The sequence below is a fragment of the Chenopodium quinoa genome, unplaced genomic scaffold, assembly GCF_001683475.1.
Source record: "Chenopodium quinoa cultivar QQ74 unplaced genomic scaffold, ASM168347v1, whole genome shotgun sequence".
Lineage (NCBI taxonomy): Eukaryota > Viridiplantae > Streptophyta > Magnoliopsida > Caryophyllales > Amaranthaceae > Chenopodium > Chenopodium quinoa.
In genome coordinates this window covers 716,619-735,369 of record NW_018742987.1, presented here as the reverse complement: position 1 = coordinate 735,369, position 18,751 = coordinate 716,619, and the positions used below count along the sequence as shown (strand labels likewise).

The window sequence follows — 18,751 nt, the reverse complement described above, 5'->3', positions numbered from 1 at the left end:
TCTTCCTTGAGCTTGATCTCCAAAGCAAAACAAAATACCATTACATTGGAGGATGCTTTACATGCCTTAAAATGTGTTATGCTTTAGTGTTATAATGAACCAATTCAACATGTACAACAACAGCAACAACAAAGCCTTGATTCCAAAATAAATTGGGGTTGGCGAACCAATTCAGCCAACATCCCCCTATAGAAAAGAGGGGGGGGGGGGGGGTGTTCAAGCCTTCAAGGCTTCAACCAAGATTTGTATGTTGGGCGTACTCAGCTACTCCTTTTAAGCCGCATATTATTGCAATCAACATTAAAAGCTTCTCTATTTCAGCCATAGTCATAGACATGTTAAAGTATAATTTACATTGAAAATCAAAATTCTACAATACATGAAGTAGTACATACATTAAAGCCACCAAACTCCATTACTAAAACCTGTTATTTCAGCATTATACACTAGAAACAACAATCTCAAAACTAACTAATGCAGACAGAAACTACTGTTGGTAATCAACATTACATACAACAAGCTTTTCAGAACCATATGTTGTGCCGTGAACCTTGTGATTGAATCTGATACTACTAAAATTTAGATGATAATGTACACATCCCCTGACTCTTTCTTTAATCAGCCGAGTGGATAGAAAACTATGATGAAAAAACGGGGGAAACCTGTGATCTCGTACAAGAGGAGATAAATTTCTCCTCTCTTATCCTCTCTATCAGTCTACAACTGATGACAATTTTGACAATGTTAGCATAAAAACATCAACTCTACCTTGCTGTAAAACTGTTACTTTTGCAAGCATATGTTGAAGAAAATTGGGCTGTACATAGCTCGAGCTAGTTATAGAGCAAATTATATTACTTTTGCAACATGAAGATCTTCTCAGTTAAGATACATGGGAGCTCGATCTTAAAACAGAAATATACCTGCGGCATCCAGCATCAAAGGTAAATTTTGAATAACTATTAATCATTCAACTTCAGATTTCTTTTCTACGGGTTTGTTTTACTTTTTGAACCTTCTGATTGCTTCTAGGGAATAATAAATCGTTAAGCTGTCTTTCAGCACTATATTCTGAAGTGGCCTGCAAGCATATTATGATGGCAGTGAGAACAGCATATCAGAAATATTACTAAAGATTATTCTTGTGAAAAACAAGGGTAAGGACCTGAGAAGTGAAAGCAAAACGCAATGTTTGTACTTGCGTTCCTGAGCAAACTCTCAAGTCAAAACCACGAGAATCCACACCAATAAGCGATGCCTCCTGCAACAACAATGAAAAAAAAATAAAATAAAAAATAAAAACAAAACTCCCCAACTTATTACAAAAACAAGGGTAGAATCCAAGTAAAGCGAGAAAAACAGTTTCAACAGCTTTAGCTATATCCCCTAATCAAATCCAAGTACACATTTAAATCCTTGCATTAAGAAATTTTCAATCCAAAACAATATCTGCACAATATCAAGGATGCATCATTATTTCTCAGGGACTAAAACTGAGCGGAAACAAGGCTGCATGATGCATGTTTCTACAAATTGATTTCAAGAACATCAACTACTAAAATCACTTTTGCTTTATGTAGCTAACCCCACTTATGGGATTAAGGCTTTGATTGATTGATTGAACCTCAGAGAGAATAATTATAATTTGTCATGGAGCTGTAGATGATTTAAGCAAAAGACAGCTTAGCTGTAATATCAGCTTTTTGTCACAAAATTTTAGGCATTCTTAGTTGTAAGTTTCTGATGTAAGCTTAATGTAGCTAGCAAACTTAGATTACAAGGCAGAACGGTTTGTCAGTATGTGCAACAAATCACGAGAAAATGAGCAAAAAAAATGTCACCTCTACTTGAAGACCCTTGCTTCTCCAGCACAGGGATTTGAGAGCATTGGTGGTCTTTTCTCCTGCAGCACTTACACGAGATATAATTTTGGAAGCTGAATGAGCAATTGCATCAGAGTGTGCCTTCCTGTAATCTTCAACCTCAACTTCAGTCTGTTACACAGTTTAATTCCAGGATCTCATTTTAGCAAATACTTCAAAAAATGGAGAAAATAATCCCTCACAGCGACAAAGATAATAAACAAACTATCTAATTTTAAAGGCTGGGTTGAGAGGGAGTTTGTAAAATTGGAAATTACAAAAAATTAAAAAATTAAAAAAATAAATAAAAATTATACACACACAAACAAACATAGATCCATCTTTACTCCAGCACTTCCATCTTCTTTGGAAGTGTTTAAGTTAACACATCCTCACCATTTAAGGAACATCAATATTGGGTAAGGTCCTTCAAGAATTCATAAAATAATTTCTCTCTTGTTAAGTGAAGGTCCTAACTAATATAGTTCATATGAGCACATGGGCACGGCTGACATATGAAATGAAGGCACTATAAAAGGCCTCATATTTGCTTCAAAGCTTGTTACCTATACTCCTGTATTCTCACAAGTCATAACTGTCACAAGATGGGGAGCCTTTAATTGCACATTCACAGTAGTTAGTAATACAAAGAAAATTTTATTTAAAGCGGGGCATAAAACCTTAACCCTAAGGTCAATAGTCAATAAGTATTTATTATATTCTTTAAAATATACTATGAAGGATTATTGTTATTTGTTCCTAATAGAATCATAGATTCACTATTCTTGAAATTTAAATTGTAGTGAGCAAATAACCAGGGCCAGTAAACTGTAAACAATTCACATATTATTATCAAGTAGCACAAAGTCGTTTTGCACAGAAACTCGAATTAAGTCAATAGCATTGCCGTTATCACAGGAACCTCCATAAAGAGTCATTGGGGAAATGTTGATGATGTACATTCCCTGGGTCCCCAAATATTTTTTAGGCTTTCCTACTTACGATTCCCAACAATAACCATTACACTTCTACTTAAAGTAAACCATTTTCTTTTCAGTTTCTTCACATAAATCATTATATGTCTCTATCTAAACATATTTGACACATAATCCATATATACTAAAATAGCCTTATAATAACAAAACTTATTCTTGGAACTTTAAGAACTTATTGCTAGACTTGCTATGGTTCCAAAACAACTTTTATAACGTTGGGGGCACCCCCACATTCACTTCAAAAATATTGGAAGAAGTTACAAAAATTTGGTTTAAAACTATAGATATAAGTATATAACTGACAATTTTTGACATTTTCAGGTCCTAAAAGGAAAGAGGACAAGGTGCTTCCATGGACCCCAAGAGACCTCGGGAAATCACTTGGGCGGTTGGAACCATCTGTTTTGCCTTTAAACGATCAATTAATCCGGTTACATACACATCTCCCTTCAAAAACTCAAGGCAATCATAGGCCTTTTTTGACCAACTAGTGGCTTGTTATGGTTTCAAACCAACATTTATGAACCTGAGGCACCCCACATATTCACTTCAATTTTGGAAAGAGTTCAAAAAATGGGTTTGAAAATATGGATGCCGTCGGATAATTTTGGACTTTTTGGAGGTCAAAAAAGAAAGAGAACAAGGTGCATCCCCTGAGATGTCATTTGAGTGGTTGAAAGTCCGAAACTTCCAAAATTTCTCAAAAAACGTGGATATTAGCCTTCAATTTTGGAATTTTTTGACTTTTTTTCAACCGTAAATAAAAATAGACGAAATTTTTACCATGGTCCCTAATAACATCCGAGAGTCCAATTCGGTGGGTGGAACCATCCAATTGCCTTTAATCGACCAATTTACCGGTGTACAACTTGCACCGATTTCATTAACTCAAGCTTACCACGAACATTTAAGACAACAAATAATGGTCATATGTGGATCCAAACGGCATTATATGACCCCGAGATGTATCCCCTAAAATCTTAATGCTTTTCGACACCGGGCCCCAAACCATTCGAAATTTCTCAAAAAGCGTGGATATGCCTTCAATTTTGGAATTTTTTGACTTTTTTTCGCCCGTATATAAAAATTTCCGAAATGTTTACAATGGTCCCAAATACCATCTGGGAGTCCAGTTGGGTGGGTGAAACCATCCAATTTTTCTTTAAACGAACAATTTACCGGTTAACAACTTACACCGATTTCATTAATTCAAACCTACCACAAAAATTTATGACAACAAATAATGATCATATATGATTCCAAACAACATTATATAACCCCGAGATGTATTTCCTAGAATTTAAAGACTTTCGACACCGGGCCTCAAAGACTCCAAAAATTCTCAAAAAGCGTGGATATAGCCTATAATATTTGAATTTTTGAACTTTTTTTCGCCCGGAAATAAAAATTGCTGAAATGTTTACATGATCCCTAATACCCTCCGGGAGTCTAATTGGGTGGGTAGAACCAACCAATTTGCCTTTAAACGACCAATTTACCGGTTTAAAGCTTGCACCGATTTCATTAACTCAAGCCTACCACAAACATTTATGACAACATATAATGATCATTTATGGTTCCAAGCAGCATTATATGACCTCGAGATGTATCCCATAGAATTTCAATACTTTTCGACACCGAGCAACAAAACCTCCGAAATTTCTCAAAAAGCGTAGATATTAGCCTTCAATTTTGGAATTTTTTTTACTTTACTTCGCCCGAAAACACAATTTTTACCATGGTGCCTAATATCCTCCGAGAGTCCAATTGGTTGGGTGGAACCATCATATTTGCCTTTAAACGGTCAATTTACCGGTTCAAAACTTACACCGATTAAATCAACTTAAGCTTACTACGAACATTTATGACAAAATATAATGATCATATATGGTTCCAAACGACATTATATGACCCGAATATGTATCCTCTTAAATTTCAAAACTTTTTGACACCGGGCCTCGAAACATCCCAAATTTCTCAAAAAAACGTTGATTTCAATTTTGGAATTTTTTTACTTTTGTTCGTCCGGAAATAAAAATTGCCGAAATGTTTACCATGGTCTCTAATACCCTTCGGGAGTCCAATTTGGTGGGTGAAACCAACCAATTTGCCTTTAAACGATCAATTTTCCGGTTTACAACTTACACCGATTTCATTAACTCAAGCCTATAATGAACATTTATGACAACATATAATGATCATTTATGGTTCCAAATGGCATTATATGACCCCGAGATATATCCCCTAGAATTTCAAGACTTTTCGACACCAGACCCTGAAAAATCTAAAATTTCTCAAAAAGTGTGGATATTAGCCTTCAATTTTGGAATTTTTTTGACTTTTTTTACCCGGAATTAAAAATTGTCAAAATGTTTACCATGGTCCTAATATCCTCCAGAAGTCCAATTAAGTGGGTGGAACCATCCAATTTGTCTTTAAATGGTGATTTTACCGGTTTATAACTCGCACTGATTTCATTAATTCAAGCCTACCACGAACATTTATGACAATATATAATGATCATTTATGGTTTAAAACAATATTATAAGACTCAGAGATGTATCCCTTAAAATCTCAAACCTTTTCGACATCGGGCCCCAAAACCTCAAAAATTTCTCAAAAAACGTGTATATTAGCCTTTAATTTTGGAATTTTTTTAACTTTTTTTCGCCAAAAATTAAAAATAGCCGAAATGTTTACCAAGCCCTCTAGTAGTCCAATTAAGTGGATGGAACCATCCAATTTGCATTTAAACGGCCAATTTACCGTTTTACAATTTTTGCAGTTATTTCACTAACTTAAGCCTACCAAAAGCATTTATGACAACATAAAATGGTCATTTATGGTTTCAAACGTCATTATGACCCCGAGATGTATCTAATCAAATCTCATTTCTTTTGGACACCTGGCTCGAAACCTTTTAACTTTCTCAAAAAGCATGGATATTAATCTTCAATTTTGGAATTTTTTTACTTTTTATCGCCCGGAAATAAAAATTGCAAAAATATATACCATGGTCCCTAATACCCTCTGGGAATCCAATTGAGTGGGTGGAACCATCCAATTTGCTTTTAAATGACCAATTTACCGGTTTACAACTTGAACCTATTTTATTAACTCAAGCCTACAACGAATATTTATGACAACAAATAATGATCACATATGATTCCAAACAACATTATGTGACCCCGAGATATATTCCTTAGAATTTCAAACTTTTAGACATCGGGGCCCCGAAGATTCCAAAATTTCTCAAAAAGTGAGGATCTAGCCTTCAATTTTTGAATTTTTTTACTTTTTTTCGCCCGTAAATAAAAATTACCAAAATGCTTACCATGGTCCCTAATACCCTCCAGTCCAACTGTGTGGGTGGAACCTACCAATTTGCCTTTAAACGACCTATTTAACGGTTTACAACTTGCACCGATTTCATTAACTCAAATTTACCATGAATATTTATGACAACGTATAATGATCATATATGGTTCTAAACGGCATTATATGACCCAAAGATGTAATCCAAAAATTCCAAGGCTTTTCGACATCGGACATCAAAATCTCCAAAATTTCTCAACAAGCATGCATCTAGACTTTAATTTTGGAATTTTTTGACATTATTTTTCGCCAGAAAATTAAAATTGCTAAAACGTTTACCATGGTCCCTAATACCCTTCGGGAGGCCAATTGGAAGGGTGAAACCATTCAATTTTCCTTTAAACGGCCAATTTACCGGTTTACATCTTTCACCTATTTTATTAACTCAAGCCTACCATGAACATTCATGACAACATATAATGATCATATACGGTTCCAAACGGCATTGTATGACCCCGATATGTACCCCTAATTCTTAAGGCTTTTCGACACTGGGCCCCGAATTCTCAAAAATTACTCAAAAAGTGTGGATATTAACCTTCAATTTTGGAATTTTTGACTTATTTTTGCCCAGAAATAAAAAAATTCCAAAATTTTTACTATGGTCCTTAATACCCTCCAGGCGTCCAATTCGGTGGGTGAAACTATCCAATTTGCCTTTAAACGGCCAATTTATCGGTTTACAACTTGCACTGATTTCATTAACTCAAGCCTACCATGAACATTTATGACAACATATAATGATCATATATGGTTCCAAACGACATTTTATGACCTCGAGATGTATTCCCTAAAATCTCAAGGTTTTTTGACAACGTACCCAACCTCAAAAATTTCTCAAAAAGCGTGGATATAAGCCTTCAATTTTGGAATTTTTTTGACTTTTTTTCTCCCGGAAATAAAAATTGCCGAAATTTTTACCATGGTCCCTTATACCCTCTAGGAGTCCAATTGGGTGGGTATATCATCCAATTTGCCTTTTAACGGCCAATTTATCGGTTTAAAACTTGCACCGATTTCATTAAATCAAGCCTACTACGAACATTTATGACAACATATAATGATCATAAATGGTTCCAAACGACACTATATGACCCCGAGATGTATCCCCTAAAATTTTAAGGGTTTTCGACACCGAGCCTCGAAACCTCCAAAATTTCTCAAAAAACATGGATCTTAGTCTTAAATTTTGTAATTTCTTGACTTTTTATCGCTCGAAATGAAAAATTGCCGAAATATTACTGGTCCCTAATATCCTCCGGGAGTCCAACTGGGTGGGTGGAACCATCCAATTTGCCTTTAAACGGCCAATTTACTAGTTTAAAACTTGTACCGATTTCATTAACTCAAGCCTACCACTAACATCTTTAACAACATATAATGATCATATATGGTTCCAAACGACATTTTATGACCCTAAGAATCCCCTAAAATCTCGAGGTTTTTCGACACTGTACCCAACCCCAAAAATTTCTCAAAAATCATGGATATAAGCCTTCAATTTTTTAATTTTTTTGACTTGTTTTTTGCACGAAAATAAAAGTTGCCGAAATGTTTATCATGGTCCCTAATATCCTCCGTGAGTCCAATTGGGTGGATGAAACCATCCAATTTGCCTTTAAACAACCAATTTACCGATTTACAACTTGCACCGATTTCATTAACTCAGGCCTACCACTAACATCTATGACAACATATAATGATCATATATGATTCCAAACGGCATTATATGACCCCTAGATGTATTCCCTAAATTCTCAATACTTTGCAACATTGGGCCTCGAAACCTCTAAAATTTCTCAAAAAGCGTGGACATTAGCCTTCAATTTACCGAAATTTTTGACTTTTTTTTTGTTAGAAAATAAAAATTGCTGAAATGTATTAGGTTGGTGGAACCATCTAATTTGCCTTTAAACGGCCAGTTTAATTACCGGTTTACAACTTGCACGGATTACATTAACTCAAGGCCTCAAGCCTACTACGAACATTTATGACAACATATAATGATCATATATGGTTCCAAACGGCATTATATGACCTCGAGATTTATCCCCTAAAATATTATTACTTTTCTATATCGGGCCCCAAAACCTCCAAAATTTCTCAAAAAACGTGGATATTAGCCTTCAATTTTGAATTTTTTTTAATTTTTCACGCCCGGAAATAAAAATTGCCGAAATGTTTACCATAGTCCTTATTACCCTCCGGGAGTCCAATTGGGTGGGTGGAACCATCCAATTTGCCTTTAAACAACTAATTTATTGGTTTACAACTTTCACCGATTCCATTAATTCAAGCCTACCACAATATTTATGACAACAAATAATGATCATATATGGTTCCAAAAGGTATTATATGACCTCGAGATGTATCCCATAAAATTTTAAGACTTTTCGACACCGGGCTCCGAAACCTCCAAAATTTCTCAAAAAGCGTGAATATTAGCCTTCAATTTTGGAATTTTTTGACTTTTTTTCGCCTGGAAATAAAAATTGCGAAATGTTTACCATGGTCTCCAATACCCTCCGGGAGTCCAATTGGGTGTGTGGAACAATTCAATTTGCTTTTAAACGGCCATTTTACCGGTTTACAACTTACACCGACTTACCGCTTTACAACGCCCAATTTAATTAACTTGCACCGAACCCGACTTGAACTAAAATTGACCCAAACCAGATTTAACCCGTCTAAACTCGAATTTAACCCGACCTTTTACTAACCTGACCTGAATTCAACCCGACCCGTTCCTAACTCGACCCTAATTTAACCCAACGTGTTATAAACTCGACCCGAAATCAACCAGACTTGTTATTGACCTGACATAAATTCAACCCAACCTGTTATTAACTTGACCTGAATTTTACCATACCTATTACTTACCCAACCCAAAAAATTTATGACCAACTACTGGTCCATGTCATCATTTTGCCTTTAAACTATCAATTTAAAAGGCTACATAAACATCTCCCTTCATCAACTCATGGCCACCACTATGACCGACTACCGCTATTTATGGTCATCACTTTAGTTTTTGACACCGGATTTCAAAATCTACAAAAATAAAACCCCAATTTTGTTTATCGTAGCTTTCAAATTAGAACACCAGACTCAACAAAGTTAGACATCGAGGCTTTCTGAGTTCATGGGTCCCCGAGAGGCTTATTGGTGCAAAAATTGTTTCATTTATGCCTTGGCCCACACTTCTTTATCGTGTCTTAATATGCCTGGCTTAGCGTTGCTTTGTCTTGGTCCTAAGGCAATCCAGAGGCTACAATGTGATGAAAGATAACGATAATATATATACCCCGGCCTTATATTTTTCTAAATTTGTGTTGGTAATAGCTGAGAAGGCGTTAGGGTTTATATCAGCAAGGCTTACTAAAAAAAACTCTTGCAGATCTGAGCTAGTTAGGAGTTGAGCTAGTTAGGGGTAACCAGCTTACAATCTAGAATTCTAGACATCCTAACAATTGTTATTATTAAGCCATTTTCTCAAGCAAGACAAAATGAAGGCATATTAAGAAAATGTTATTTAACAAGAAAACCAAAAGGGTCCAGTGATGTGTATTATTGAGCCATTTTTAAGCAAGACAATTAATGGCATTCCTTAAGGAGGAAGGAGGAATAACACTAAATCTAGGTGGCTTCTCCAGTGATTACAAAAAGAATCACTAAAAAATACTGCTGCCAAGAACTAGCATGAATTTCAAAGGATTGTGCATGTGTACAACAAGTTGACGACCCACTAACCATTCAGAGAATTGTAGAGACATGAAACAATACCTGATTTCCATAAGCTGATATAAGCTGAATCTTAATCATTTCCAGCTTATAGAATGCAGTCCCATTAGACAACCCATTATCCTTATCCAAATCCCCAGTCCACTCAGAATTATCTTCAGGAGAAACCAATGGATGAGCATGGCCATTAACCGAACCAACATTTTCAACATTGGTATCTGCAGCTTTTTCATTCATGTTGATGTCAGCATCTTTATCTGGCTGAATCAACTTGTGCTTCTTGATGACAGATCGTTCCTCAATAAAAGCAGGTCTCAGAAGGCCTTGTATAGCCAGACCTGCAGGAGGCTGTACCATAAAGTCTATAGGATTATCAGATGTGACCTGCGCATAAATAGGGCTCGTTAAGACAATATTCACAATGTACCAAGTTTTGCTTTCAACTCAAAGTAATCATCAGCATTAGTCTTATGTAACACCCAATAGGATTTTGCCTAACTTCGATAAACAATTTTGAACATCTTGAAAACATCAGCAACATCTACTCCACAATACTGCAAGGCATCACAGTGAAAATATAAAAATCATGCATAACATGATAAAGACTGAGAAGAACCTCAGAAATCTTTTTTGCGAAATACATAGGATGGGAAGCACGCATCGTTTCTAGTTTTGCCCAGTCTCCCAAAGACTCATCTGAATCAACATGATCTTCTTCAACTTCAAGAATATCAACCCAATCCTTCAAAAGACAGATCAAATGCAAGAAGGATGTCATACCATCAGATACAGATTGCTGTTATAGAAATAGTACTCGAGGCACATATGAAGCCAAATAGCAAATAGTTCTCACCCCGTCAAACTCATCGTCGTCATCATCTTCACCCTCGTCTTCATCTTCATCAAAATCACTATCTTCCTCATCAATTTCCTCAATACCAAAATCAATTGTAGCTGGACCTGACAACTCCATCTCACTCAATATTTCTTTGGTATCCAGACCAATGATGACATGCTGCAAATAAGAAACCATAAGTCTGACAAGCCAAAAACACGAAAAATGGAATGGGACAATATTAAGTGTCAGGCTTTCTGCAAACAATAAAATGTAACGCCTGTTATAATTCCTGCATTAGATTGAACATTATAACAATGGCCTCCAAAATGGGCCTCACAGTTGGCAGGCTTTGGGAAGGTCATAATGTAAGCAGTCTCAACCAGTCAACCCTAAACAGAAAACAAGATTAATAATGTAGCTTTTGTTAAGAGTTAGCTCATGTACCATTTTAGACTCCACTACTACTACTACTTAAAAATCTCACGTGCTGCTACCTTAAAAATCTAAACCAAAGCTTAACCATATCAAAACACTTACTATAAACAAACTTGACACCTAACGAAAGGTAAAATAGCTACTATAATTGTTTTTTTTTTATCTAATTTGTTAATTAGATACAAACGGCAGTATAGGTAACCTTAGATCTGATGTAGCTCGGGAAATATACATTTTCAAAACATTGCTTCGGAATCCACATGAATTTCAAGAAGAATACGAAATAAATGTATATACAGAAATGCCCCTCTTATTGACACCACCACATCACTATGCATCTCTAGGTCAATATTCTTACCACATAGTTGTTGTCCGAGGTTAGGGACTGCATAATGTCTTCGTCATTATTCACCTGGAAGTATACATCTGGGAACAAGCCAAATATAAGACACTTCGGAGATAATAAGCAGATTGAAGCTAATTTTTAACTATTAAACAAGATTATTGTAAAACCAATACCAACTCACTTCCATGTTCGTCAGTCAGGTAAGGCAGATCTGGCCAGAAAATATTCTCATGAACTTCATCATTAATCATACCAGAAAACATTAGCGTTGCTTTGCTGTTTACCTGACAACATATAGGCCAGACAATCAGTAGAAAAGATAACAAAAGGACCCATCAACCAAAATTATAGCAAAATCTGTAACAAATTGAGATAATATACACACAATCAGATAAAATGAAAAAGACATGTCCTTTATAATAATCTCCTCATTATACATCAGATAGTTGATTGATCCCTCCTCTACTTTATAAAGTAGCTGCACCCTGGTGTAGAACCAGAGACAGGAAGTAAAATTAGCTACTTCTAGCCCCAAAGGAGAAATAATATTGTCAGGACTGTTGTGTTGAGTCATATCTTGAACTTATTAAGCAACTACAATTAACTTTTATTTGGGAGTTTAAGGAACAATTATCTATTTATCAATCATTCATTTTTTATAAAAGTTCACACAGTTTGACTTTTATGCTTCCCAACACATAATCTTGACCATTAGTATTATGGAAGTACATGTCTAGACAAATCTAAAAAGATCCCACATGATTGTTTTTCCTTGCATATAAATTCAAAAGGGGAGGGGGGGGGGGGAGGGGGGTTGTATGAATAGTGTTAGAGTACAAAGTGGGCTAAAGAAGTACTTATTATTTGACAGAATGAATAGTGTCATTGGTGATATGAGAAGTTCACTAGTAACATGTTCATAACAAGGAACTGAAGAAAGAGGATGCATTGTACTGTTGTTATGTTGTAGTCAGCAAAAGAGCTGAGATAATTTAAGAGCACTCAATGACTCAAGTATTGCTGTTTGACCCACTAACATGATGTAAAGGCATAGTTTCCAAACACTTCACTAGACCAGACACATCCACAAAATATCTAGCAACTCCAGGTATGTTGAGTCAAATAATTTTTTATGCTGCTCGAAGGAGTCTAAGGTTTTAGTTATCCAACATACTGATATAGACAAGTGGAACCCTAAGAGTTTCTTATGAATAAAGGAGATCTTTCATCATTTTTCTTTGCAAATTTTTTGAGATGCAACATGCACCAAATGATCTCAGAGGACTTTTGGCCTTTGGCTCAGGAAAAGTATTGATCCCCCTGCAAACTATGTTCCTTAGTTCTAAGTTTTTCAAGGCTATACTTTGGCTAGAGGTTCCTTCCAAAGGTCAAAGATAAATCTAACAAATTTAGGAGGAAAGCTACTAGGATTACAATGCCACTCTGACCCAACATTTGTCATCCATGACAAGGTCCATAAACCAAGACTAGGACTCCCATAGATAACTTGAGATCTTGAATAAAATCATATAGAATGTAATCCGCATCTAGACATCAAGTCTCTTGTGATAAATATCAGCAATAAGGACCATGTGGCACTAAACCCAAATATACTTGTCGAAGCTTATTAGAATGCTATGAGTCATCTATTCACCCTTATGAGACCTTTATGGGGGCAATGATTTAACTCAAGTAAAAGAGGGACGTTTCATGAGGCTGCATAGTGGGGCTTATAATTTACTTACCTTCATTTTTTTTAATTGACATGTATTCCTTTTTAGGAAGTTTATTTTTAGCTGTATTTTTTTTGGGTAAGTTTTATACCCTTTTTTTTTAATGTACCCCACTTGCTTTATCTTCTCTCTCCTCTCCTTAATATGTGTGCCTAAATTAAACATGTCAACTAATAGAAACGGAGGAATTATAATATACTTGACATTAGAACCAAGATAGGTTGGAGACAAGTCAAGTGCTCTCCTCAAAACAAAGCCAAATTTCAAAATTACCATAGGAAGCCCATGTAGGCCATGAATATTTGAAATAGGATGTATATACTACGTAGAAAATAATTAGACTAAGTATATCAACACCTACATTTAGGGAGCACAATTTATTACACAAAGTTAGCCAAGGATGGTCAATTATGGAAGACATCATAGTCGGGTACTTAGGTCTAAAGTTTGATGGCATTGGGAAGCTCTCTATCATTTCTTAAACAAAAACCAAATGACTTCGTCTTCCTTCGACATCCCAAAGGTCAAATGTATACTCCATCCATCACAATTTATTGGCCCAATCTCCTTAACATAAAAATCTCTACTCTCTTGAGTTGGGTCCAACACTCAATCACCCATTTTGTTAATATAATTTTTAATTTGCATATAAATTAGTTGCAAAAGGCTATGGGGCAAGTAAATTGGAACAAAGGAAAGATATGAAATCTCGATATCAAATAAAGAATCATAACAATTTCATTATACCTCAATGATGGTTCTACAAGTTTCAGAAGCAGTAAGTTGACCCTTTTCAGCATCGGCTGCTTCGGAATCCGAAATATCCTCAAATGGATGATACTTAGACTTGCCATTCTCTCCTAAATGATCTGACCCTGACCCTAAATACTTCCCAGTTGCTTGAATTCTGCTCTTCCTTGACTCATTCCTTTTATTCAACAAACTACCAAAGTTTTCCCTCAATTTCTTGACTTTATTCCTGAAAACCCATATTAAATTCATGCCCTTTTTAAGATATAAAAATGTACAAATCAAAATAATAATGCGTTAATTTACTCAATAAAATACCCATAAGCTCAAATCAAATAATAACTACTATAATCAATGGGTTTTATTAAAAATTACCAGGGAACAGCAACTTTGACCCCCATAACATCACCAGAGCTCCAAATTGAACGGCAATCTGAAATAATTTCCAGAAATAAAAATTGGGATCCCAATTAATAACTTATAAATTAAGAATGCATGAAACTATCAGAAAAGCTCTAAAAAAATAAACAATTCCCAGATAAAATTAAGAAATTACAAGATAGAGTGGAAGATGAATGTAAATGAATGGCCATAGTTGAATCTATTAACATCATTTGCAAATGGAAGATGAACTTAAGTATTGAAGAGAGAGAAAGAAGTGTGAGGAGAGAGAATGTGGATTGCAGAGTTCTTGGCCTTTGCCGTTTTTTTTGGAGGATGATGAAATGAAAGATGCTTTATTTTCTTTTTTTTTTTTAGAAATATCTTATTAAGTATTTTTCTTTCGATTTTACACGTAGATAATTCTTTTGTCCAATTGAATTGCACCCACGTGGCATATGGGCTCACTCTAATTGGCTAAGCAATTGTACAATCATGATAGGGCTCTTTGTCATCTAACAAAACCCCATTATGCATTTCATCCTTGCTTTTAATTTGTTTTTTTAAGGAGGAATTCCCTTGGAATATTCTATCTTATTGCATAATAATATCTCCAAAAGATACCAAATCACTGGTTATTTAAAATGTCTATTATACACTAAGATGTATTATGCACGATATAACGATCACTCGGTTTTTGCACATTTGATTATTTTATGAGAGCACTTAGTTCAAATAGATTTAAAAAAAAAAAAAAAAAAAACCATTGAAAATTGTCCCTATTAGTCAAATACATACTCTCCATTTGAAAAAAAATTCATGTGCTAGTGTGAACATGTGATGATGAACTAATATTTTTATACGTAGTAATAAAGATAGACAATCTTCTATCATGCTATAAGCCTCATAAAATACATGTATTTACGCACTAACAAAACTCAATGGCGAGAATTGTAATCTTGTCACGTGTAAACTATCTCGCCACGTGTTGCCATGTCACCTATTAATAATTATACATCAATGTTTTCTCATAAAAATTTATAATTTATTAGCATTAATATTTGAACCCATAACCTCATATTCATTAAAATTAAACTTTAACTAGCCACCGCTCCAATGACATCTTATGATGATAAAATTGTATTAAAAAGTGTTATTCATGTTCATAAATTCTAAAATTTTAATGGTGAACTCATATGTGTATATTTTAACAACAATATGATTGTAAAATTAGTTTCATTTCTTTGATCAGTTACTCAACCATAATTCATATAGGTTATAGTTAATTAAAATATATAACCCAAAAATGCAAAATAATTTAAAGATTTTTTCTTTTTAACCACAAAATATGTTTACTAGAAGGAATTTATTATGATAGCTGAATAATAAAAAAAATCCCTCTGACAAATAAAACAAATTGATACAATATATCATTTAGGTTGCTGCACATTAAATAATGAATATTGATGTTCAATTATATTTAAAATATTTAACAAATGATATTATTATTATAAAGCAACCAACTTATATTTCACTTGCTTTTTGTTTGTTATAATATTTTTACATACAAACAATGACTCGGGGCATCGCCGCCCGGGCCAAAAACTAGTTACTTTGAATTTCTCATATAGAAATTTTCTCTTAGTGTATAGCAATTGTTTATAAATACCATACAAACTTCTTCAAATTAAAAGGAAAATCCCATTATAAAAAAGGAAAATGGTACAAAGTATTCAACTATTGAATTATGAGATATGGTAGAGTTACACTAATACATGGAGTTTAAATATTAGAGGTACAATGAGAATTTGACATAGTATGACAAAGAGGTTGGGTTTTCAACATATTGAATTAAAGGATGATGTCCTGAATTTAGCTAAGGTTGCTCACTTGAAGAACTATGGTAGAATTAATCTTGACTTGATTGTTAAAGATACCAACAGTTTTTACTCATATTAAATAGTTCTCAATTTCTAACATAAAATTAAAGCTAACTCTAATGGTTGTTTTTGGAAACTAGCTTACAATTTTAATAAATTTCATGCTAAAAGCCAAATCATTGGAAGATAATTTAATAATTAGCTTGGCTAAGCTAAGCTAATTAGCTTAGAAATTAATTGTCTCTAATGAAATATTAATTATTTTAAAATAAAGTTGTTTAATAAAGTTGAAAAAACTTAATGACAATTAACTTAACCATTGTGGTATAAATTAGATAGAAGAAAGAATAGCTTTGCAATCCTAGACGACATAGCAAACTAATTTGATAATTAGCTTATTATTGGAGTTGCTCTTATAACCTTGACGGAATATTAAGATTGCCCGAAACTCTCTAGAGAGAGAAAGTTCTTAGAGTAAGAAAATCCTCACACATCAAATTTCCCCTTCTGACTTTTTCCTAACTTCTTCTCGTAGTGTTCCTTCTGCTTAAGAATTATCGTTTTCTTTCAAAAATTAAAAAAAAAAATGACTCGATCAGCAGTGCCTACTACCTTTATCTATCCACATGTTATAGGAGAGGATTTTATCCCTCCTCCTCCTCTTGAGTACGGTTTAGATTTAGATTGGAATTGTAGTGTTTTCGGTCGTTGCTGGGATGATAGAAATGATTTTACCCCTATATGGTTCAACGACTTGTTTCAAGGTTTTGGCATTTGAGAGCTCTAGTTCGTGTTTTTCCCTATGGTCGGGATTATATTTTCTTTTGTGGTACTCAAGAGGATGTCGAGGAGCTCGACTCTAGGGGATGGGTTCACTTCAGGGGGGGCTTGTTCGTTCTTCAACGTCTCCGAGCTCACACCGTCCCCCTCAATCTCAATTTGCATTTGGTGGATTTATGGGTTCAAGTGGAGGGCCTTCCAGTTCGGTATTCTACGCTGGAGATAGCCTCTACAGTTTTGTCACATGTCGGTGAGGTAACTATGGTGCACGACTCTAATGGTCAGTTCCCAATTCCATACCCTCGTGTTAAAATTCTAGTTGACTTATCGTTGCCCTTGATTCCTGGTTGTAACTTTCCTACTATTAATAATCAAGTCACGTGGGTTCGATTTATATATGAAGGTATTTTTAGATTTTGCAAAAAGTGCGGGTTTGTCGGACATGGTAGGAATTTTTGCACATCGGAACAGGCATCAATTAACTACCATCTAGAAGCTCGCTTTCGTCAGATCCACGAAAGTGGCGCTCGTGTGTTATATGGTCCTACTGATACTAATTTATATTCCAATGCACTTCGAGGAATCCGTCCTGTTCGTTCGAATTGGACCACGCAAGTGTTTTTTGGTAATTATGATGATGAGGACCCGCTAGAGAATTCTGCAGATTCAAGGCCGTCAGATTATGATAGTGGTGGTCGGGGTCTTCCTTTACCTTCGGAGGACTCTCACTTAGGTTCTACAGTGCATGATCATGCTATGACCATCTATTTTCCTGGCCTTTCACCGCCTCCTGATCCAGGTGTTTTTCGGAGTAGTGCTCACGAAGTTCGCTGGAGACAGCTAGGCAATAATCGTTCTCAAAGGCAGCAATTGGAAACACAAGATTATGTCGACAGCTCAACTCCACGTGTCAACCATGCAGTTCCAGAAGGAGTACGCTGGCATCATGAGGGGCATTGGGTTTCAGGTGACTCGGATGTGAACTCTTATAACTCACGTGAAGGGTGGCGGCAGTTTTTGGATTCTTCTGATGTTAACGGTTGGTTTGATTACTCCAACTTGGGCTCGGATCAGATGAGATCCAACAATAATCGAGTAGGTAGCCACAATTCGGGTTGGGCCTTGAGATCGCGGATTGTTTTGTCTGAACCTAGTTCTCCTTCAACCAATGGTTTTTATTATAATGGGTACATTTCTCCCTCACTCTTGGGCCGACCCAGTTTATCAGAAGATCCATATTATCAAGCATCTCAAGCTGTTTTGAACTCGGATCAAGTGGTACCTGCAATTAGTTCGGCTTTACCAAGCTTCCCACCTCCTCCTATGGGCCCTTCTGGCCCAATGTTTGAGGATCCTTTTGGCCCAGGTCCAAGCAACTGGGATGGGAATACGGTTGCAGCTTCCCCTTCTCCGTCCCTTTCAGCTTCTTTTCCAGTTGATAAGTCGGGAAATTCTGGGTACATTGTCGACTCCTCTTCGGAGGCTTTTGAGTTTCTTTCAACTCTTGAGCCCGTTAATGATTTAGCTTCGAGTGAACATGATGTGTTTGGCCCTGATTCGCCCTCTTCGAATTCAGATTCGGCAGTTCCTATGGAATGTTCTCCGCCCCTTTCTCCACCTTTAGATATTGTGGTT

General features: G+C 35.5%; 1 protein-coding gene across 2 annotated transcripts; it reads right to left on the bottom strand.

The window, feature by feature from the left end:
* Positions 1-268: 268 nt before the first annotated feature.
* Positions 269-14,781, bottom strand: LOC110729574 (uncharacterized protein At3g49140-like). Of its 2 annotated transcripts, XR_002512927.1 has the most exons (12): positions 14,632-14,781; positions 14,451-14,508; positions 14,073-14,304; positions 11,774-11,876; positions 11,605-11,672; positions 10,827-10,988; positions 10,590-10,715; positions 10,016-10,357; positions 1,842-1,994; positions 1,166-1,261; positions 924-1,081; positions 269-723 (listed from the first exon to the last, which is right to left on the bottom strand). XR_002512927.1 is itself a non-coding variant. In XM_021909317.1 (11 exons), the coding sequence occupies exons 1-11, from the start codon at positions 14,687-14,689 to the stop codon at positions 977-979; spliced, it is 1,503 nt and encodes a 500-aa protein (XP_021765009.1). In that variant the 5' UTR covers positions 14,690-14,781; the 3' UTR covers positions 269-976. The 2 variants fall into 2 exon arrangements, 1 of the variants encoding a protein (XP_021765009.1); XM_021909317.1 differs by having other exon boundaries at positions 269-1,081.
* Positions 14,782-18,751: the final 3,970 nt, after the last annotated feature.

Bases quoted from the DNA above. Each gene is read 5' to 3' on its own strand.
- LOC110729574 (XM_021909317.1), bottom strand. From the start codon at position 14,689: ATGATGTTAATAGATTCAACTATGGCCATTCATTTACATTCATCTTCC. The intron at 10,989-11,604 runs GTAAGAATATTG...TCTTATTTGCAG, and splicing joins CCTCGGACAACAACTATGTG to CATGTCATCATTGGTCTGGA. The intron at 10,716-10,826 runs GTGAGAACTATT...TGTCTTTTGAAG, and splicing joins ACGACGATGAGTTTGACGGG to GATTGGGTTGATATTCTTGA.